At 50.4% G+C, this 22,852-nt stretch overlaps 1 protein-coding gene across 1 annotated transcript in view; it reads left to right on the forward strand.

Moving 5' to 3' along the window:
• The window catches only part of PIR (pirin), a 119,203-nt gene that overhangs the window by 20,522 nt on the left and 75,829 nt on the right, over positions 1-22,852 (forward strand). Inside the window, exons 3-4 of the mRNA XM_044235144.1 lie at positions 9,517-9,600; positions 13,656-13,862. Of these exons, the coding sequence (XP_044091079.1) occupies positions 9,517-9,600; positions 13,656-13,862 (291 nt within the window). The remainder of the gene's footprint in view (positions 1-9,516; positions 9,601-13,655; positions 13,863-22,852) is intronic.

Genomic DNA, 22,852 nt, shown 5'->3' on the forward strand with positions numbered 1-22,852 from the left:
ATGTGTATTGGTTATTTAAATAACGCTACTTTCAGAATTCCCTCTTCACACACCATATTTGAAGATCAGCAGTGCTTAGGTGCCTGGTGGAGTTCCTGGTGCCCACTTTGCCCTCTGGGAACTCCGGCCGAGGCGTCCAACTTGGGTCTGCCCGCTCCCTGTCAAATCAACCAGTCCGCCAATTAAGCTAATAGCGTAGGCCAGTGTGTAATGGGGAGGGTGACCCAGGGGCACCTTCCTTTAGGAGACATTCGTGTGCCATTAGAGGGTCCCGTGAAATATAAAGGAGCGCCTCAAGTTAGAAAGTGTAACTTTCTCCTCGAACTCTTCCCCGGCCATAAGGAAATTAAAATTGTGTGTGTGCGCTTGCATGCGCGTGTGAGGGCGAGTCTACGGGGGAGCAGAGGACTACTAGTTGGCAAGACTGTCAGAGAACAGCTGAGGAGGAGCAAGAGAGGTCCCGTTGATGAAGTTTCACATTCTGAGGGAGAAGCTAGCATTTCTCACAGAAAGGTCTGGGAGAGTTTCATTTAGTACAGCCTTAAGGATTAAGTTAGATATGAGGAGAGGAAACTCTGGTGGAGGAAAAGGTAGAGGGTACGGCGTGGGAATAGCCTAGAAATGGTGAGTAAGTAGTTAGACTTAAATATTCGATGTGATGTGCATAGCGGGGTGCGCCTGGCTTGCTCAGTAGAGCACGTGACTCATAATCTCAGGGTTGTGTGAGTTCAAGCCCCACGTTGGGCCTAGATGGAGCTTACTTTAAAAATAAATAAATAGAATAAAAGCTCTGCGGGATACATTTTTTAAAAAATTGGACGTGTAGGATGTAGAGCTGTAGGTTGGGTCTTCACTGGGGAGGGCCTTCCACAGTAGAGCTTGACCTCCAGTTACGAGCGATGGGCCAATGTTTTCTATCCCGACACTCCCCAGTTAATGCTGTTGTTTCTTTTTCTTTTTTAGATTTTATTTATTTATTTGACAGAGATCACAAGTATGCAGAGAAGCAGGCAGAGAGAGAGGAGGCAGCAGGTTGCCTGCCAAGCAGAGAGCCCGATGCGGGGCTCGATCCCAGGACCCTGAGATCATGACCTGAGCTGAAGGCAGAGGCTTTAACCCACTGAGCTACCCAGGCGCCCCCCAGTGCTGTCGTTCTAAATTAGTGCCACCTTAAGTCTGAAAGTCAGGTCCAGAGACTGTCTGCCTCAGTGCTTCTGAACCAGGGGTGACTTTGCCTCCTTGAGGCCAGTGTGGGAATTTCTGGAGATGTCGCTGGTTATACCAGTTGGAGGGAAGCTACTGCCATCTAGTGAGGAGAGGCCAGGGATGCCGCCAAACGTCCTGTTGCGCAGAGGCCTGTCCCCACAGGGGAGAATCCCACCGCGGTCCAGGTCACACACGGGAAAGTAGCACTTCACTGAAATAGTCTTCAGAAGTAATCCAAACAAATTCCCAGCGGGCTTCCCCATCTTGCCCGGCCCTACCCTGTTACAGTTACAAACATAGACCGTTCATGCCTGAGAGACTGTTGACACTTTGGAAGAGGGGACATAGCAACGACTATAAACCAGTCATTAAACATCCTTTTATGTCACCCAATAACACTTTTGAAGTGAGACCGAAATTAAGTCCAGAGTAAATGAACATAGATCTTTACGTGATGAGAAGCTCCTTGCAGTGGGCGCTCGGGGGGCGCAGTTGGCTAAGTGTCCGACTCCTGGTTTCGGCTCAGGGTCGTGAGATCGAGCCCCACGGCAGGCTCTGCTCTCAGAGTCTGCTTATAACTCCCTCTCTCTCTGCCCCTCTCCCCTGAAATAAATAAATCTTAAAAATCCTTGTAAGTCTTCAACCCTATTAGCAAAGCTGCCTCCGCGTTCTCCATCAGTAGACTCTCTTAAAATGACATGCCCGACCATCTAGGACCAAACCCAAAGGAAATTTGCCATGCACTATGAGCTGCCACATGGCCTCCATATGTTACCTCCAAGCTTCACCACAGTCCTGAAAAGTAGGAATTGTGAGCCACCCCCCGTTTTACAGGAGAGGAAACAGAGGCTCAGAAGTGGTGACTTGTCAAGGTCACACAGCCCACATAGGGCAGGATTGGGCAGGACCATCCGATCCCAGGCCCAACACTTGTCCACTCTCCCACGCTATCACTTCTTCTAGAACAGAGCTCCCTGATACTATCTCAAGACATTGTCAAGTTAATACCATTAGAAACAAGATTGCGCCTGGGACAGGGATCCCTGGCTGCGAACACCTCAGAGTGTCTCTGTTACTGTGGGACCCAGTGCTTTTGCGGTCCAGGGATCCAAATGTCCTGCCTGTAAGTGCAAAGTTACGCTCTTCTCTGAACTTTAGGGAGGGAGCGGATGAGGCCGGCTCACCGCCCAGGTTGTTTAAGGAGTCATTTCGCTTCTTGTGGCCGCAAGACCATTGGTGACCTGGTAATAACAGCGTAGCTAACAAAACCGTGCTTTAATTGTTTCTGGCCTTTTGTTACGACATACAGATTCGTTGCCATCTCTGTACGTTTTTGGCCCGACCCTCCCCGGCTTTTCCCCAGTAGCGAAGTCTCTTAAGGACCAGCTGGGGGGGTTGCCTCCTCCATAAACGTCTCCCCCTTTCCTTCAGCTTCTTGCTCTCCTCAGAGTTAGTCTTTTTCTCGGTGCTTCCACAGGGACTAATTGTACATCGTTTTCTTTTTCAAAAGAGTTTATTTTTAGGTAACCTCTGTACTCAACATGGGGCTTGAACTCAGAGCCTTGAGATCAGGAGTCGCCGCCCTACCCCCCACCATACTTCATTTTAGTATCAGATTTTCTTATCTGCATATTTTAGTGTTTCCCCTGCTGGAGTGGTGGCTCCCGGAAGGCTGGGAAGGGATGATCCTTGTGTTTCTTTTGGGTGATTTCTAACTTCCTGTTTATGAGTTTGTGATGACATTTTCCCCTGTTTAAGCTGCAAACACAGGGGGAAAGAAGAGACATTTAGAATTACCCCAAAGTTTATTAAAAAAAGGCAAAAGATAAAAATTGACATCCTTCTATCACACCCCCTTATTATAAAATGTTCTTATTGCTACTTTTTCTTTGTTTTCTTGGAGGGTTTTGTCTTTTATTGTTCTTTTTATTGCTCCTTGAGGTCGAAAACCCGAGAAATGTGGCCCAGTAACGTCAAGTACAATAAACACACTGGCCAGAAGTTTGACAAATTAAATCCTTACAGTGAATTGAATCAGAAAATAAGAATATTCTTATATTCCCATCTAAAAATGTCAGCTGCTTAATTAAATTAAATATTGTAATGAAATCTTAACAAAATATTTAAACAAGAGGGAAATCCCTAAAACCTATCTCGGTAAGCGCCCTGTGAGCCCCAAACCTTCATTCTTTGGGGTCGGCCTTGACAGCTTTTAATTAGAGAGCATGGGGGCAAGAAAACCTTCCCTCTGCTCCACGACAGAGCTGGTCCCTTGACGTCCAGATGGCCACCTGCCACCTGCACGCCGTCTTGAAGCAGAGACCCCATGCCCGGGCTAGAAGACAGGCTTGGCTATCAGCGGCTCAGTTAGGGAGGCCCAGCCCCGTTGGGGGCAGGTCTGATAGAACAAGATCAGCGAGCACGCACTCTTAGGATCAGCAGAGGGCGCTCTTCAGCAACAGTACTTCCAACGACCCACTGTTCTCCCCCTGGCTACAGACACTACACTTTTGCGTGTGGAAAATTCTTGTAATCATAGAAGTTGGTAGAACATTCCCTTGCGGTCCCTTCAGTATAGCACAGGAACCATAACAAAACGGACGCGAACACCTTGACCACAGTTTTAAGAGACGTAGGTGCTCTTAGCCTGATGTTTACATGAGGAGCCAGTGGTAGTTGGTCTGAAGAGATTCCCCAAAAGGTTGAATCCTGAGTGGGATTTGAGGAGAAAGGGCATTCCTGGCTTTGCCCTGGGGTTCTAGAAGCAGCTGGAAGGTTCTGAGGGAGTCCACGATTCAGCTCACCTGAGTAGTTGGATTCAGGAATATGATTGTTCTCGAACCTTGATGTTCCTGTCAGATATTTTACTCCTAGGGAAAGGAAAATGAGTGGATTTGGGAGACATTTGCAAACGGGAGCAATAGAAAAATATAAAAAGAAAATTGCCTTAATTAAGTTGGTTGTTCTTTTTTCTGTAGTTAGATATTGTTGGGTAGAACTCTGCGTGTCCGCACCAAGGAAGGATCCTGGGAGCACCTCCTCTCAGGAACCTGTGGCTGCCCATCTCTCCATCTGCTTCTTCCCCTCACCCAGGACTCATAAGGCCTGTTTTCAGCTTTGTCTACAACAGCACAAGGACCCTTTCTTTGCCAGAGGTGGCCAGTTCGCCTAAAGGCCTTGCAGTTGGCCGTCCTGGCTGGTGTTCTCTCTCTCTCTCGTCTCTCAGAGAGAGTGAACCCAGGAGAGGGGCAGAGGCAGAAGGAGAGAGACAATCTCAAGCCCTCAAGCCGGCTCCACACCCAGCATGGAGCCTGACTCGGAGTTCGATCTCAGGACCCTGAGGTCATGACCCGAGCTAAAATCAAGAGTCAGATGCTTAACCGACTGAACCACCCAGGCACCCCAGTCCTGGCTGTTTTAGCAACTCCCATCAGATCTCACAATACATGTGCTGCCACCAAGATGGCGAGGCAGCATGGGAGGGAGAACTGGTTTTATTTTCAAAGACCAAATGTTAATTTAAGTCCTTGCCCTGCTGTTATGAATGGCGTGACCTTAAGCACCCTAAGCCGCGCTCTGTTTTCATCAATGACGTGTTCATTCGGTAGATCTTTAATGCCGTGCTGGGTTGGAACCTTCGGGAAGGTTACATTTTCTTGAGGAAGACAGACAGTGAATAACCAAATAATTACATGGCAAAAAAATTAATAAAAATAAAATAAAAGAATTACATGGCATAGTGTCCCTTTGGGAAGAACTGAGGAAGAAGAAACAAGTCAGGGTAGGAGGCTAAAGGATAGATGGACCATGTGACAGATCGGCTGAGGGCGTCCTCTCTTAGGCCCTGACATTTGATCGGAGCCTGAATGGAGTGAGGAGGCGAGCTGTGAGAATATCAGCAGAAATAGTTTCCAGGAAGCATGAGGGCAGACCCACGGATGGGATCTCTGGCAGTGGAAGTGTGGCACGTGTGCCCGTTCTAGAACTTACTGAACCCTTGGGTGCCAGGCGCTTTGTCCACGTTACGCATTTAGTACTCACATGCTTGCTGAGCTCCTCTCCTAGGCCCCGGCTGTACCCAAAGAAACCGAGCCTCCACGACGTTGAAGGACTTGGCTCCACATCTCACACCTGGTCAATGGCAAGCCTTAGCTTCCAGCCCCGGCCCCAGGGCCCGAGTGGTTCCCCAGGGCCGGGGGCCCACCAGCAGGGGGCAGTGCTGAGGCAGTCCCTGCAGCATTGGCCACCCCCGGCCAGGGCAGGGTTGGAGCAGGAAATGGCAAGGGAGGATCCAGTAGCGCTTTTTTATAAAAAATAACCTAAACGGTGTTGGTTATGTTTTCTTTTTAAAACCGCCTTTTGGCCCTTGTGAAGGTTTCTGTGGGGCCGGGATTGGGTGTGCTTAGTGGGGTGGTACTCCAGCAGTCTCCGTGATTGCCCAAGTAATTTAAATACTTTTGTAAAATAACGTGGGTCCTTACTTGTATGGATTCGAACATTATGTTTCCATACTTGAAGAGCTGCTGGCCGCGTCTATTATGCGATATGTTCCTTGCTGGCCTTTCTGAACAGCCATGGCCTCAAGCCATGGTTTTTGTTTTGTTTTTCTCTTTTTCCTACTCAGCTACCAATAGAAAAAAAAACCCACCATTTGAGGCCCATGGAAATTAAAAGTAAACACGGTCTTATCTATAATATAAATGCTTTGCTTTCAAGAAAGAGTTTTGCACCTAGAAACATAGAATGAGATCATCAGACTCGGCCTTCTAAATACCAGAAGGAAACAACAAACTTTACTCTCTCTTGTACTGTAATTCTTCAGAATTAATTAAGAGCTCTTAAATGTCACATGGCAAGTGCCACTTTTCTTTCGTTCCTGTTTTGGTGTTGGGTCTCTGTCCTCCCAAATATACGAACGCGCCAAGAAGTAGGAACTGACAAGGAAGCAGAAATGTTTCATTAAGATCCATGGAAAGCTTAGGCCTAAGAAGGAGGAAGTGGACTGAGGGAGCACCAGGGCGCATGGCAGGTCCTTTAAGAAAACACCTGTTTCAGATTACAGATTTCTTAATGAGACACACGCAACTCTTGAGTTTAAACATAACACTCCCATTTCCATCAACCACCCACGGCCATTCTCCAGGTTTTCGCGATTATGGAATGTCCTGAAAAATCATCTGGGTTGTGTCGGCTCTCAGAATACTGCCTGAGTTAAAAAAAAAAAAAAATCCTCCGCAGGCATTAATTTATCCTGAAGGTCTCAGTGTAGCATTTACAGCACTTGCGCAAAATAAATAAATAAAATAAAAGACAACCATAAATAAGGGGGTCATTGGTTTCTAATTTTTTTTCCCTCCTAATGGCTAAAAGTCGTTTTTGTTTTAAGTAGTAAAAGGCAGGCATTATGAACTCTGTAAAGCTTCATTGGCCAGATTTCTCTAATTCAGATTTTATAGTATTTGGGATGGTGTTTACTTTTGTATTACCAGAGAAAAGAGGACATCCACACTGAAAAAGTAGAGAACAAGTGGAAATAAGCGTCTTCTGTGTTTTAGAAACAGCGTTGACATTGCTTTCTAAAATAAAACTTGTAACACAGGCGTGCGCAAAACCTCTTGGTGTCTGCGTAAGTTTTCATCTTTAGATAAGTCATGCTCACCGCAATTTACTTTTTAAAGTTGCCTGCCGTATTTTTAGAGGATTAACAACTTGAAAGGCCCTAGTTTTGGATAATTGAAAGGACTTTGGGGATGGAAGGAATAAGATTTGAAAGAGACTTCTTTTGAGAACCCAAAGCTTCAGCCCAAACAGAATGAAAATTGCCTTTATTATGCAGCTATTTTAATTCAAAATGCATGCATAACAGGAAAAGGAAAGCAATTCTAGACACTGCTCCTTCTAGTTTGACTGGTTGTTGGAGATTTGGAAGCTTTTTATTTGTTCTCTTCAATTTTTAAGCTTTGTACGAGGTCCTGAGTGCTTCATTCTATTTTGGCTTCATAGTAATTTTAGGTCTTTTCTCCCTAGCAGCGTTTTAAAGTCAGAGCCAGCTACATTGTCGTCTCACACAGTACGGTGCCACTCTTCCGGTTCTTTGTATTTTCCCTTCTGTCTCATGGCCTTCCTCGCCAGCCCCAGGTCCCCTAAAGAGGGGACAAATGCCAGCATCTCTGCAGAATAAAGCATATCATTTCTTTTCATTCACCGATTAGCAGTAGCATCTTTATATCTTTGTGAGATAAAGTTGTTTCCGTTGTAAAAAAGTAAACTACTCATTGCAGAAGGCCCAAACTCTCAGGAAAGTGGAAAGAGGATATAATAAAATGTACCTGCAATTCCCACAATCTGGGGGTGACCACTGTCCACATTTGGGTGTGTTCATCCGGGCATTTCCATGCACACTAATGATGAGCTACAATTTTATTTAAATGAACCCATTTAAACTCGTCACTGTATGTGACCTCTTTAAATAAAATTGCTGTTCAGTAACCTGCTTTTTTTGATTAAATAATATCTCATTTATCCTTGTCAGTGAATAGAGATCTACATCTCTTTTTAACAGTTGTGTAATATTCTCTTGTATGGCTGTACCATAATTAGGTGAGTGTACCCTAGTAGACCCATCATCCAATTGTTCCCATCTTTTTACTACCATAATAAACATTACAAAGATAGAATTGTGCTGACATTTTGTATTCTTGTCTCCATAGATTTAAATCTCAGAAGCGTGTTTTTAACATTTAAGTCTTTATCCATTTGGAACACTATAGTGGGGGCTTACTCTCTTTACTCACATGGTCAGTCAATTGTCTTCTGATACCACTTATCAGAAAAGGCATCCTTGCCCCACTAATCTGGAATTGCTGTTGTCATATGTAAATTCCCCATGCAAATGGGTCTCTTTTCTTCCTGTGCCACTGTTGCAAGGCTGCCATTACTATAGCAAGTTCCATTCTACCATGTATCTGGGCATCTCTTAGCCCAATCAAGGTGACACATGAAAGGCACCATCCCAACCTAAAAACTCCAATTTCCGTAGCCATCTGCCTATCACCTGCTGGGATAAAGGTTGCTGCCGAGACCATTCTGTACAATGTCATTGTTTGGCAGGATGACACGTGGAGGGTCCTAATGTCAGCCAGCCCTGATGTCTATGGTCATAAGTGTTCTGTGTAAGTCTTTGGTTTCCGGATCTGGCATCCAATAAAGTTGGCTCCGGAAGAAGACAGTTTATTATAAGGCTACAGTATAAGCGTGCAACAGCTTGACTGTAGGCAGGTCTTTAACTGCCCTTTGTTTGGGGTATGAGGAGGCAGAGTAGATGGTGGCTTATTTTCTCGGCATGAATTCTGAGCCAGTTGAGAAGATGACAGAGTAAGAGAGATGGCAGACACAAAAAAATACCTTATTTCTGATAAAGCTGATCTTGGAGAGTGTGGCTTCTGTCTGCACGCAGCCGAGCTTCCAAATACTGTGTGTGAGCGAGACTTAGGCCGACTTTATTCCGCTCTCACTGGCTATGCCAGACCCGTGAAGGCCACTGCCATGGGGGCTGGCCCCGCCCAGAGGGACTTGCTTTCTGTGGGCAGGCTGATTCCCTAAAAACCCCTGGGGAGAACCAGGGGTTTGTCACTTGAAATGTGGCTTGTGCAACTGCAGAGCCGAATTTTTTGATGTGATTTCACTTTAATTAAGCTTAAATAGCCACACGCAGCTAGTGGCTACTCTGCAGGACAACACAGGGTTTGTTGTGTTGTCAACACAACACAATGTGTATGGACCCGGCCTTGGAAAAGCTGACTTTAATTCTAGGGATTCATTTGACGTTTTACTTGCGTTTATGGAGCACCTAAGTGAGTTTGTGTGTCTGGTGTTGGAAAGGCCATTCATTGCCTTTGGATTTCTCGAATCAGCTTTTAGGGGAAGGTGTGGAGACCTGAAATCTGTCGCCCGACACACCTGACTGACATGGGCCTCGGAAACACCGCCCTGCTGTTTCAGAGGGAGCCTCTTTCACCCCGAGCTCTAGGATCCGTCATGGTACACTGAGGGGACAAGTGGGGATTTCTGTCACTGGGCCGTGAGCACTGATATGCTCAGGGCTGCATCTACATGGAAGAAGGGGCGCTTATTTGGAATTCTCTCAGAAACACTGTATGGGCTAACACGGCGCTCTCACTGGAGGTTCATTCCCTCAGCTTATGCTACTTAGTCACTCCTGACACTTTCCTCAACACATTTTCTGTGAAAAGTGAGCAATTCTTCATAGCTGCCAAACACGTACTTTTTCTTCTGCTTGTCTTGTCAAAGGTGTCTTACCTCCTGGAGGGTGGCAGCATGGCCCATGAGGACTCCTGTGGACATGTTGGTCAGATGAACCCAGGAGACCTGCAGGTATGGCCGACCACAAGCAATTACTGATGTTTATTAACCTCTGGGGCGCGCATGCTTGCTCTTCCCCAGGTCCAGTCCACTCACACTTTCCTCCCTCTCTGCCTTCAATTTTAGATCTCTTCCTTTCTGTGGATCCTCCCACTCAGGCTAGAAACCTACACAGGTTTGCTTGTATTCTCTCAAGATTTCCATGACCCCTTCAATCACTTTTTAGTTCCCAACTGGTCTTTCTCTTAAATTCCTCAAATGCATAATCAAGGATGGTTGTCTTAACTTCCTCAGCTTCCATTTCGTCCTTCACTCACAGATATCAGGGTTGGCCTCACTCAGCATCCACCAAACCTCTGCAGAGGCCGACCAGGCAGTGCTCACTCATGATGTCGTCTCTGCCAAATTCAGTGTACCAGTGTCCATTCTCCTCTTTTAGACCTTCCTGCTGCTTTTGACACAACTTAGTTGGTTTTTTTTTAAGGTTTTATTTATTTATTTGACAGAGGGACACAGCGAGAGAGGGAATATGACCAGGGGTTCTGGGAGAGGGAAGCGGGCTCCCCGCCGAGCAGGGAGCCTGACACAGGGCTCGATACCAGGACCCCGGGATCATGAGCTGAGCCAACAGTGAAGCCTTCTCAGCTGTCTTGCTCCTTGTTTGCAGGCGGAAGTGTTGTCACTTAAGGCGATGACTCAAATCTTGCCACCATCCTCGGCTTGCCTGAGATATGTTAGACTTAGAATCCCCAGAAATTCTTAGGCATTCCTTGCTGGATTCGTAAGTCTGAACTCTGTGTCAAGAAATTTCTGGGATTAATTACATACTATGTGGAATTTTAACTGCAAATATTTGAATTGTATTTCAATGAACATGAAGTTGAAAGCATTTATATATGAGTAATCGCTCTAAAGTAAGTTTTCTTTTAGCCTCATCGTTAAAATGAGAGAATGGGGTCGGGTGGGTGGCGCAGTCGTGAAGCTTCTGTCTTTGCTCAGGTCATGATCACAGGGTCCTGGGATCGGGCAAATCTGTCTCCTTGCTCAGCTGGGAGTCTTCTTGCTCGTCCTCCTTGCCCCTTTATGAACGCTTTTTCTCTCTCTCAAATAAATAAATAAAAGCTTAAAAAATTAAATAAGAAAACGGGGATTTAAAGATGTCAAGAAAACCTGTGCAGGACCTCAGAGCGAGTAAATAGCAAGGTCGAAAAGAAAAATCCTCCCCTTCCAAATCCAATGGGTGGGCTGAACATAGTAAGAAAGTTCCTGCCAAATTAGGTTATATCTAAAAAATTATAAACAAGGTATTAAAGTAGATTGAAAACATGGACAGATAAATCGTGAACAAACAGGAAAGCAAATAGGAGGCCAAGTCCAGGAGGACCCCACCAGCTGCCCTCAGAGGGAAGCATGGGGTGGGAGGTGCTGAGATCTCCATGTGTTGTTGGAGCAGGACATAGAGCAGTGAGTGTCTCCTGTCATCCGTGGATAGCATGTATTTTAGGCTGCATGGATCCTGTGGTCCCAGATGTGGCCAGACTGCGCCCTGCCTTCACAGCGTGAGCCGACAGACAGCGTGTCACTGAATGGGCATGTCTGTGGGTCAGTAGATGTTATGTACAGAATCAAGCGGCGGGCTAGATTTGGCCCCTGGGCTGTCGTTTGCAGACCCCTGTACTAGAAGGTGTCATCGGTCTGGTCAAATAGAAGATGGAAGTCTATTCAGATTTAGTGCCAGAAAACTCTCCGCTCTGTACTGGCCTTGCAGATCTGGGAACAGATATTGCCTGTTCTGGTCTCAGAGTCTTTTCACCTGCTGTTATCTCTGGATGGACTCCCGTTCCTCTCGCCCTTCCCCGGGTCACTTCGTATTCCCTGTCTGGGTCCCAGCCTGAAGGTTCTCGGCCCTCGGCTCAGCTGCCTGGAAGAGGCGGGCCATTTCATGGGCTCTCACAGCTGCCCGTGGTGCCCCCTCACCCACCCCGGCGCCAAGTACAATCCCATGCCAATAGATTATGTTAGATTATGTGTCTAATTGTCTAGGGATATCTCTCCGCTAGAGGGCCTTGAGGAAGAAGCTCTTGGTGGCCTGCACCTTGGCCCTGTGCCCCACGCCCGAGTCCAGGTGGCAGCAGTCCCCGCACGCAGGCGGCTGCCATCTCCCGCGCCGCTGCTCTACCAGTGGCTCTCCCAGCAGCCGGGTGTGCAGGGCACTGGACACCCCCAGAAGAATTCTTGTCAAAGAGGGATGGGAGCTGGTGGTAAAGCCCTTAGCTTCCCCTCTCCTCCGTGCACCCACCTGCAGATTCCCCCCCACCCCGCGAGCCCAGAGGGGCCCACAGATGGCACCTGCTGGTTCCCCCCCTTTCAGAATTCTCCCTTTCTGAGATGGCTGTTGCCTTCTTCGCTTGTGCTATCTGCGGCACTTCACTCCTAGTCTCGGGATTTCCGTGGCAGCAGCCAAGCTAGGGCAGGCGGGAAAGCTGCCTGCCACGTTCCATCCCTTCATCCCTGGATCCTGGGCTTGGTGTCTGGGGCGGGCCCCTTGGCCCCTGGTAGTTCTCCATAAAGAAACAAACAAATGCTTGAAGACTTTGCACAAGGGCAAGGGCAATTCCCGCTTCTCCAGGTAGTGAGGGCTCCATGAGCGAAACGGAGCAAGCTGAGATGAGTCGCCTGTGCACAGTGAGTGGATGCCAAGGGTCTTCCGTGTGTATCTATGGACGGATGCCCATGGCCTCCAGGTGCTGTGAATAAGGGCTACCAGGGGGCTCTCAGAGGCATCAGTGCTAGACTCTGCCTCCTGCCGTCCTAGGCTCCACCCCGTCCTGTTAGGCTCCCCATCCTGCTGCCAGACCCCCTTCCCAGGATTGTGCTCCCTCCCCGGGCTATGGCCCACAGTTAATGGCTAGCCCCTTTGGGGACCAAAAAGCTCCCCTACCTCCGCTACCTGGGCTACCTGGGCTACCTCAGCTACCTCGGCTGGACTTGGTGCACAGGTGGCACCTGCTAGTTCCCACCCGCTTTCAGCTTTCTCCCTTTCTGAGCTGGATTTTGCTTTGGTCGCTTGCGCTTTCTGTGGACTTCCCCGATAAATATTTGGCCTTCACTCCTAGTCTCGGGATTTCTGTGGCAGAAGCCAAGCCAGGACAGGCGGGAAAGCTGCCTGCCACGTTCCATCGATTCATCCCTGGATCCCGGCCTTAGTGTCTGGGGCCAGCCCGTGGGCCCCCTGGTAGCTCTCCATAAAGAAACAAACACATGCTTGAAGACTCTGCACAAGGGCAAGGGCAATTCCTGCTTCTCCAGGTAGTGAGGGCTCCATGAGCAGAAGGGAGCAAGCTGAGACGAGTCACCTGTGCACAGTGATTGGGCGCCAGAGAGCATCTGTGTGTATCTATGGACAGATGCCCTTGGCCTCCGGGTGCTGTGAATATGGGCTACCACGGGCTCTCAGAGGCATCAATCCTAGACTCCGCCTCCTGCCGTCCTAGGCTCCGCCCCATTCCGCTAAGCTCCGCCCCCTCCTGACGGAACAGTCTTTCGCAGAACTGTGCTCCCTCCTGGGGCGTGGCCCACAGCTAATGGCTAGCCACTGGGAGGTTAGAAATGCTCCCCTACCTCAGCTACCTGGGCTACTTGGCTACCTCGGCTGCATTTGGGGCATCTCTGACGGTTCATCCCGCGCTGGAGCTCTGTGTCCGAACTGCACTGCTGTTTGGCTCTCCCCAAGCCCAGTCATGTGCTTCCTCCCTAAGGTGTACACCCGGGAGTGCTCCCGGTCGGGAGCTCAGTCTAAGATTCCGGGACGCCAAAGAGGGGACTAGGGTTCTTCCATTAGTGTGAGAGTCGGGTCTGATGCTTTCAGTTCACGTGAAGAAGTGTGCACAGCTTTCAGGGTCCTGGAAATGGCTTCAGCTATTGTCTTTGTCGCTTTGGTTGCTCCCCACGAGGCTGGGGGGGTCCCTGAGAGCAGCCCTTGTGAGGTGCCCCGTGACATCATTGCCCCAGACGCAGAATGTTAGAGGCTGGGTTCCAATGCCTTCTTGTTGGCCTGCTGTTTGCAGTGGATGACCTTGGGCTTTGGCATTTTGCAGGCGGAGAACCCTTGCTCCAAAGAGCGGGCCCACGGCCTCCAGCTGTGGGTAAATTTGCAAAGCTCAGAGAAAGTGGTGGAGCCTCAGTCCCAGGAGCTGAAGAGTAAAGAAATCCCCAAACCCAGGCAGAATGGTCTGATGGTTGCCATCATATCTGGAGAAGCACTAGGACTAAAGGTGAGCCGCGCGTTTCCGTGTTTGGGAAAGCCGCCGAGTGCGGTCACATGAGGCTGGCCCTAGTGGGGTCGCCGGGTCTGCAGGGGATCCAAGCTCATATCCCGCAGGTGGCCTTGCTTTAGAGGTGTCAGAAGTGGTGGAACCCAAGGGAACCCAGATTTCCTTTTTTTTTTTTTTTTTTTTTTTTTTTGCAACATGCAAACCCCATAGAGTTAGGGAAATTTCTAGAAAGCAAGCACATATAAAAATTGTGGTCAAGGGGCACCTGGGTGGCTCAGTGGTTTAAGCCTCTGCCTTTGGCTTGGGTCGTGATCTCGGGGACCTGGGATCGAGCCCCACGTTGGGCTTTCTGCTAGGCAGGGACCCTGCTTCCCCCTCTCTCTCTGCCTACTTGTGATCTCTATCTCTCTGTTAAATAAATTTTAAAAAATTGTGGTCAAAAAGCAGGTCTTTGAGAGAGCAGCACCCAAACCAACTCCAGTCCCTGAGGATTTATTTAAATCGTTTATGCCCAGATGAGGAAGGAAAGCACACAACTACCGCATAGAAAGGTTATTTTTTTAATTGAACATTTATTTAACCCACACATGCCATACCCTGTACAGTCTTCTCAACTCCCACTTTATAATATTTAGGATTATGGTCCCACGTATTTACCCAAGGAAGGACCGTGGAGTCTACAGTTCATGGACACATTTGTGGTAGGAAAAGGGCGAGGCTCCCGTCCCGCGTTCGTGAGCTGTCCGGGAGAACCGCGGGCAGGTTGGCGATGGTTCGAGGTAACGGCCAGCTGGGTGGTGAGCCGGGTCGTGTGCTCCTTAGGTGGCGTTTCCCAGAGGCAGACCCTTTGAGTTGGGAATTCCCGTGTGGGTGATTGTAAAGGAAGGGCCCCTACAGAACAGCAAAAGGAAGGAGGGAAGGAAGCCAGCCAGGGTGACCCCTCGGGCGAAGTCCCGAAGAGGACAGGGACTCAGGGACTCGGAAAGGTTCAGTCTGCCTTCAGGTAATCCTGACGCACCCGGGGCAAGGGAGCTGGGCTCTCATGTTCTTACTCGAAGTCTTACCTAACGGCCTTTGAGTTTGGGCTGGGGGCCCAGAAATGGTTAAAAGAGTTACTCCGTGGGGCCGGAGGGCCCCTGGGTGGCTCAGTCGTTAAGGGCCTTCGGCTGGGGTCATGATCCCGCGGTCCTGGGATCCAGCCCCGCATCGGGCTCCCTGCTCAGCGAGAAGCCTGCTTCTCCCTCTCTAGCTCCCCCAGCTTGTGTTCCCTCTCTTGCTTTGTCTCTTTGTCATATAAATAAAGTCTTAAAAAAAAGGACATCCAAAGGACATCCCCGGGTGTACGATCGGGCAGGGAGCTGAATTGTACAAATGTCTAGCGACTCATTCTCTTTCCTGGGCTATCTATCATTCTGGGTTTTTAGGGCTCCGAGGTCCTAGGGACCTCCCTTCAGGGGATACTGAGCTTCATGGTGGCCTTCAAGAGATTTTCCCCTCATCACTCCAACCAAAGCACAAGGCTTTGGCCAGGCACGTATATTGGAATGGCCCTGAAGATTTCATTTAGAGGGCGTCTGGGTGTCTCAGTGGTTGAGCATCTGTCTTTGGATCAGGTCATGATCCCAGGGTCCTGGGATTGAGTGCAGAATCGGGCTCCCTGCTCAGCGGGGAGTCTTCTCCCTCCTCCTTCCCCTTGAAGGCTCTCTCGCTCTCTCTTAAACAAATGAATAAAACCTTAAAAAAATAAGAGAATGGGGATTTAAAGATGTCAAGGAAAGCTGTGCGCGGCCTCAGAGGTAGTAAATAGCAAGGTCGAAAAGAGAAATCTCTCCCCTTCCAAATCCAGTGGGTGGGCTGAACATAGTAAGAGAGTTCCTGCCAAATTAGGTTATACCTAGAAAAGGATAAACAAGGTATGAAAAGTAGATTGAAAACATGGACAGATAAATTGTGAACAAAAGAGGAAAATGAATGGGATGCCAAGTCCTTGAGGACCCCAACAGCTGCCCTCAGAGGGAAGCGTGGCGGAGGGAATGCTGAGATCCTCATGTGTTGTTGGAGCAGGACATAGAGCAGTGAGTGTCTCCTGTCATCCGTGGATAGCATGTATTTTAGGCTGCGTGGATCCTGTGGTCCCAGATGTGGCCAGACTGCGCCCTGCCTTCACAGCGTGAGCCGACAGACAGCGTGTCACTGAATGGGCATGTCTGTGGGTCAGTAGATGTTATGTACAGAATCAAGCGGCGGGCTAGATTTGGCCCCTGGGCTGTCGTTTGCAGACCCCTGTACTAGAAGGTGTCATCGGTCTGGTCAAATAGAAGATGGAAGTCTATTCAGATTTAGTGCCAGAAAACTCTCCGCTCTGTACTGGCCTTGCAGATCTGGGAACAGATATTGCCTGTTCTGGTCTCAGAGTCTTTTCACCTGCAGTTGTCTCTGGATGGACTCCCGTTCCTCTCGCCCTTCCCCGGGTCACTTCGTATTCCCTGTCTGGGTTCCAGCCTGAAGGTTCTCGGCCCTCGGCTCAGCTGCCTGGAAGAGGCGGGCCATTTCATGGGCTCTCACAGCTGCCCGTGGTGCCCCCTCACCCACCCCGGCGCCAAGTACAATCCCATGCCAATAGATTATGTGTCTAATTGTCTAAGGATTTCTCTCCGCTAGAGGGCCTTGAGGATGAAGCTCTTGGTGGCCTGCACCTTGGCCCTGTGCCCCACGCCCGAGTCCAGGTGGCAGCAGTCCCCTAACGCAGGCGGCTACCATCTCCCCTGCCGCTGCTCTTCCAGTGGCTCTCCCAGCAGCCGGGTGTGCAGGGCACTGGACACCCCCAGAGGAATTCTTGTCAAAGAGGGATGGGAGCTGGTGGTAAAGCCCTTAGCTTCCCCTCTCCTCCGTGCACCATCTGCAGATTCCCCCCAACCCTGCGAGCCCCATGGGGCCCACAGATGGCACCTGCTGGTTCCCACCCCCTTTTAGAATTCTCCCTTTCTGAGCTGGCTGTTGCCTTCTTCCCTTGCACTTTCTGCAGCACTCCCCAGATAAATACTTGGCCTTCACACCTAGTCTCGGGATTTCCAAGGTAGAAGCCAAGCTAGGACAGGCGGGAAAGCTGCCTGCCACGTTCCATCCCTTTATCCCTGGATCCCAGGCTTGGTGTCTGGGGCGGGCCCCTTGGCCCCTGGTAGCTCTCCATAAAGAAACAAACAAATGCTTGAAGACTCTGCACAAGAGCAAGGGCAATTCCCGCTTTTCCAGGTAGTGAGGACTCCATAAGCGGAAGGGAGCAAGCTGAGACGAGTCACCTGTGCACAGTGACTGAAGGCCAGAGAACATCCGTGTGTATCTAAGGACGGATGCCCACGGCCTCCAGGTGCTGTGAATAAGGGCTTCCATGGGCTCTCAGTGGCATCAATCCTAGACTCCGCCTCTTGCCGTTGTAAGCTCCGCCCCTGCTGATAAGCTCCGCCCCCTCCTGCCAGAGCAGCCCCTCCCAGAACTGTGCTCCCCTCCTGGGGTGTGGCCCACAGTTAATGGCTAGCCCCTGTGGGGATCAAAAAGCTCCCCTACCTAGTTCCTGGGGTACCTTGGCTACCCTGGATACCTCGGCTGGTTGGGGCATATGTGGCACTGCTTGTTCCCACCCCCTTTCAGCTTTCTCCCTTTCTGAGCTTGCTTCTGACTTTGTTGCTTGCACTTTCTGCGGCACTTCCCCGATAAATACCTGACCCTCACTCCTAGTCTCAGGATTTCCGTGGCAGAAGCCAAGCTAGGACGGGCAGGAAAGGTGCCTACCACGTTCCATCCCTTTATCCCTGCATCCCGGGCTTGGTGTCTAGGGCCGGTCCCTGGGCTCCTGGTAGCTCTCCATAAAGAAAGAAACACCTGCTTGAAGACTCTGCTCAAGGGCAAGGGTAGTTCCTTCTTCTCTCGGTAGTGAGGGCTCCATGAGCGGAAGGGAGCAAGCAGAGACAATTCCCCTGTGCACAGTGACTTGATGCCATTGAGCATCCGTGTGTATCTATGGACGGATGCCCATGGCCTTCAGGTGCTGTGAATAAGGGCTTCCAAGGGGTCTCAGAGGCATCAATCCTAGACCCCCCGCTTCCTGCCGTTCTAGACTCCGCCCCCTGCTGATAAGCTCCGCCCCCGCCTTGCCAGAGCCCGCCCTCCCAGGACTGTGCTTCCCCCAGGGGCATGGCCCACAGTTAATGGCTAGCCCTTGTGGGGATCAAAAAGCTCCCCTATCTCCCCTATCGGGCTATCTCGGCTACCTCAGCTACCTCGGCTGGACTTGGGGCACAGGTGGCACCTGCTTGTTCCCACCCGCTTTCAGAACTTGCATTCTGAGCTTGCGTTTGCCTTCATCGCTTGTGCTTTCTGCGGCACTTCCCCGATAAATATTTGGACTTCACTCCTAGTGTCGGGATTTCTGTGGCAGAACCCAAGCTAGGACAGGCGGGAAAGCTGCCTGCCATGTTCCATCGCTTCATCCCTGGATCCCGGACTTGGTGTCTAGGGTGGCCCCCTGACCCCTGGTACCTCTCCATAAAAATACAAAAAAATGCTTGAAAACTCTACACAAAGGCAAGGGCAATTCCCGCTTCTCCAGATAGTGAGGGCTCCATGAGCGGAAGGAAGCAAGCCGAGACGAGTCGCCTGTGCACAGTGACTTGATGCCATTGAGCATCCGTGTGTATCTATGGACGGATGCCCATGGCCTCCAGGTGCTGGGAATATGGACTACCATGGGCTCTCAGGGGCATCAATCCTAGATTCTGTGCCCGTCCTAGGCTCTGCCCCCTCCTGATAAGCTCCGCCCCCTCCTGCCAGAGCCCCCTCTCCCAGTACTGTGATCCCCCCGCCCCCCCCGCCCCGGGTCTGGCCCACATTGGATGGCTAGGCCCTGTGGGGATCGAAAAGCTCCCCTACCTGGGCTACCTTGGCTACCCTGGCTACCTCGGCTGGATTTGGGGCACAGGTGGCACCTGCTTTTTCCCACCCCCTTTCAGCTTTCTCCCTTTCTGAGCTTGCTTTTTCCTTCGTCGCTTGCGCTTTCTGCGGCACTTCGCGGATAAATACTTGGCCTTCACTCCTATTCCCGGGATTTCCGTGGCAGAAGCCAAGCTAGGACAGGCGGGAAAGCTGCCTGCCACGTTCCATCGCTTCATCCCTGGATCCCGGGCTTAGTGTCTAGGGCGGGTCCCTGGGCCCCTGGTAGCTCTCCATAAAGAAACAAACACATCCTTGAAGACTCTCCACGAGGGCAAGGGCAATTCCCGCTTCTCCAGGTAGTGAGGGCTCCAAGAGTGGAAGGGAGCAAGCTGAGTCACCTGTACACAGTGACTGGGCGCCAGAGAGCATCTGTGTGTATCTATGGACTGATGCCCATGGCCTCCAGTTGCTGTGAATAAGGACTACCACTGGCTCTCAGAGGCTTCAATCCTAGACTCCTCCTCCTGCCGTCCTAGGCTCTGCCCCATCTTGCTAGACTCTGCCCCCTCCTGCCAGAGCAGCCACAACCAGGACTGAGCTCCCTACAGGGGCGTGGCCCACAGTTAAGGACTAGCCCTTGTAGGGATAGAAATGTTCCCCCCCCCCCCTACCTTGGCTACCTGGGCTACCTGGGCTACCTCGGCTGCATTTGGGGCATCTCTGAAGGTTCATCCCGCGCTGGAGCTCTGTGTCCGAAGTGCATTGCTGCTTGGCTCTCCCCAAGCCCAGTCATGTGCTTCCTCCCTAAGGTGTACCTCCCGAGAGTGCTCCCCTCTGGGAGCTCAGTCTAAGATTCCGGGACGCCAAAGAGAGGATTAGGGTTCTTCCATTTGTGCGATTCATGCCTAATGCTTTGAGTGCACGTGAGGAAGCGTGCGCAGCGTTCAGGGTCCTGGAAATGGCTACAGCTATTGTCTTTGTCTCTTTGGTTGCTCCCCACGAGGCTGGGTGGGGGTCCCTGAGAGCAGCCCTAGTGAGGTGCCCCCCTTATTCCCCGTGACATCATTGCCCCACCCGCAGAATGTTAGAGGCTGGGTTCCATTGCCTTCTTGTTGGTCTGCTGTTTGCAGTGGATGACCTTGGGCCGTGGCATTCTGCAGTCCAAGATGCCTTGCTCCGAAGAGCCAGCCCCCGGCCTCCAGGTGTGAGCAAATTTGAGAAGCTCAGAGAAGGTGATGGAGCCACTGTACCAGGATCTGAAGAGTAAAGAAATCCCCAAACCCAGCAGGATGGTGTGACGGTGGCCTTCATATCTGGAGAATCCCCGGGAGTAAAGGTGAGCCGCGCCGTTCCGTGTTTGGGAAAGCCGCCGTGTGTGGTCACATGAAGCTGGCCCTAGTGGGGTCCCCGGGCCTGCAGGGGATCCCACCTCGTATCCCATGGGTGGCCTTGCTTTAGGGGTGTCAGAAGTAGTGCAACCAGGGGAACCCAGAATTAATCTCTTTTTTTTTTTTTTTTGCAACATGCAAATCCCATATTGTTAGGGAAATTTCTAGAAAGCAAGCTCATATAAAAAAAATGTGGTCAAAAAGCAGGCCTTTGAGGGCGCCTGGGTGGCTCAGTGGGTTAAGCCGCTGCCTTCGGCTCAGGTCATGATCTCAGGGTCCTGGGATCGAGTCCCGCATCGGGCTCTCTGCTCAGCAGGGGGCCTGCTTCCCTTCCTCTCTCTCTGCCTGCCTCTCTGCCTACTTGTGATCTCTCTCTGTCAAATAAATAAATAAAATATTAAAAAAAAAAAAAAAAAGCAGGCCTTTGAGAGACCAACACCCAAACCAACTCCAGTCCCTGAGGATTTATTTAAATCATTTATGCCCAGATGAGGAAGGAAAGCACACAACTACCCCATAGAAAGGTTATTTTTTTAATTGAACATTTATTTAACCCACACATGCCATACCCTGTACAGTCTTCTCAACTCCCACTTTATAATATTTAGGATTATGGTCCCACGTATTTACCCAAGGAAGGACCGTGGAGTCTACAGTTCATGGACACATTTGTGGTAGGAAAAGGGCGAGGCTCCCGTCCCGCGTTCGTGAGCTGTCCGGGAGAACCGCGGGCAGGTTGGCGATGGTTCGAGGTAACGGCCAGCTGGGTGGTGAGCCGGGTCGTGTGCTCTCTTAGGTGGCGTTTCCCAGAGGCAGACCCTTTGAGTTGGGAATTCCCGTGTGGGTGATTGTAAAGGAAGGGCCCCTACAGAACAGCAAAAGGAAGGAGGGAAGGAAGCCAGCCAGGGTGACCCCTCGGGCGAAGTCCCGAAGAGGACAGGGACTCAGGGACTCGGAAAGGTTCAGTCTGCCTTCAGGTAATCCTGACGCACCCAGGGCAAGGGAGCTGGGCTCTCCTGTTCTTACTCGAAGTCATTATCTAACGGCCATTGAGTTTGGACTGGGGGCAAAGAAATGATTAAAACAGTTATTCTGGGGACGCCTGGGTGGCGCAGTTGGTTGGATGACTGCCTCCGGCTCAGGGCGTGATCCTGGAGTCCCGGGATCGAGTCCCACATCGGGCTCCCAGCTCCATGGGGAGTCTGCTTCGCTCTCTGACCTTCTCCTCGCTCATGCTCTCTCTCACTGTCTCTCTCTCTCAAATAAATAAATAAAATCTTTAAAAAAAATCTTATAAAACAGTTATTCTGTGGGGCCGGGGGTTGCCTGGGTGGCTCAGTCGTTAAGCACCTTTGGCTTGGGTCTTGATCCTGTGGTCCTGGGATGGAGCCAGCATCGGGCTCCCTGTTCAATGGGAAGCCTGCTTCTCCCTCTCCAGCTCCCCCAGCTGTGTTCCCTCTCTTGCTTTGTCTAATTGTCATATTAATAAATAAAGTCTTAAATTAAAAAAGACATTCAATGGACATCCCGGAGTGTAGGCACAGGTAGGCAGCTGAATTCGTACAGATGCCTAGCGGCTCATTCTCTTTTCTGGGCTACTTTTTATTCTGGGTTAGGGCTCTAGGGTCCTAGGGACCTCCCTTCAGGGGATACTGAGCTTCATGGTGGCCATCAAGAGATTTTGCCCTCGTCACTCCAACCAAAGCACAAGGCTTTGGGCAGGCAGGTATATTGGAATGGCCCTTAAGATTTCATTTAGAGGGCGTCTGGGTGTCTCAGTGGTTGAGCATCTGTCTTTGGATCAGGTCATGATCCCAGGGTCCTGGGATTGAGTGCAGAATCGGGCTCCCTGCTCAGCGGGGAGTCTTCTCCCTCCTCCTCCCCCTTGAAGGCTCTCTCGCTCTCTCAAATAAATAAATAAAACCTTAAAGAAAAAATAAGAGAATGGGGATTTAAAGATGTCAAGGAAAGCTGTGCGCGGCCTCAGAGGTAGTAAATAGCAAGGTCGAAAAGAGAAATCTTTCCCCTTCCAAATCCAGTGGGTGGGCTGAACATAGTAAGAAAGTTCCTGCCAAATTAGGTTATACCTAGAAAAGGATAAACAAGGTATGAAAAGTAGATTGAAAACATGGACAGATAAATTGTGAACAAAAGAGGAAAATGAATGGGATGCCAAGTCCTTGAGGACCCCAACAGCTGCCCTCAGAGGGAAGCGTGGCGGAGGGAATGCTGAGATCCTCATGTGTTGTTGGAGCAGGACATAGAGCAGTGAGTGTCTCCTGTCATCCGTGGATAGCATGTATTTTAGGCTGCGTGGATCCTGTGGTCCCAGATGTGGCCAGACTGCGCCCTGCCTTCACAGCGTGAGCCGACAGACAGCGTGTCACTGAATGGGCATGTCTGTGGGTCAGTAGATGTTATGTACAGAATCAAGCGGCGGGCTAGATTTGGCCCCTGGGCTGTCATTTGCAGACCCCTGTACGAGAAGGTGTCATCGGTCTGGTCAAATAGAAGATGGAAGTCTATTCAGATTTAGTGCCAGAAAACTCTCCGCTCTGTACTGGCCTTGCAGATCTGGGAACAGATATTGCCTGTTCTGGTCTCAGAGTCTTTTCACCTGCTGTTATCTCTGGATGGACTCCCGTTCCTCTCGCCCTTCCCCGGGTCACTTCG

Source organism: Neovison vison, chromosome X (assembly GCF_020171115.1).
Source record: "Neovison vison isolate M4711 chromosome X, ASM_NN_V1, whole genome shotgun sequence".
Lineage (NCBI taxonomy): Eukaryota > Metazoa > Chordata > Mammalia > Carnivora > Mustelidae > Neogale > Neogale vison.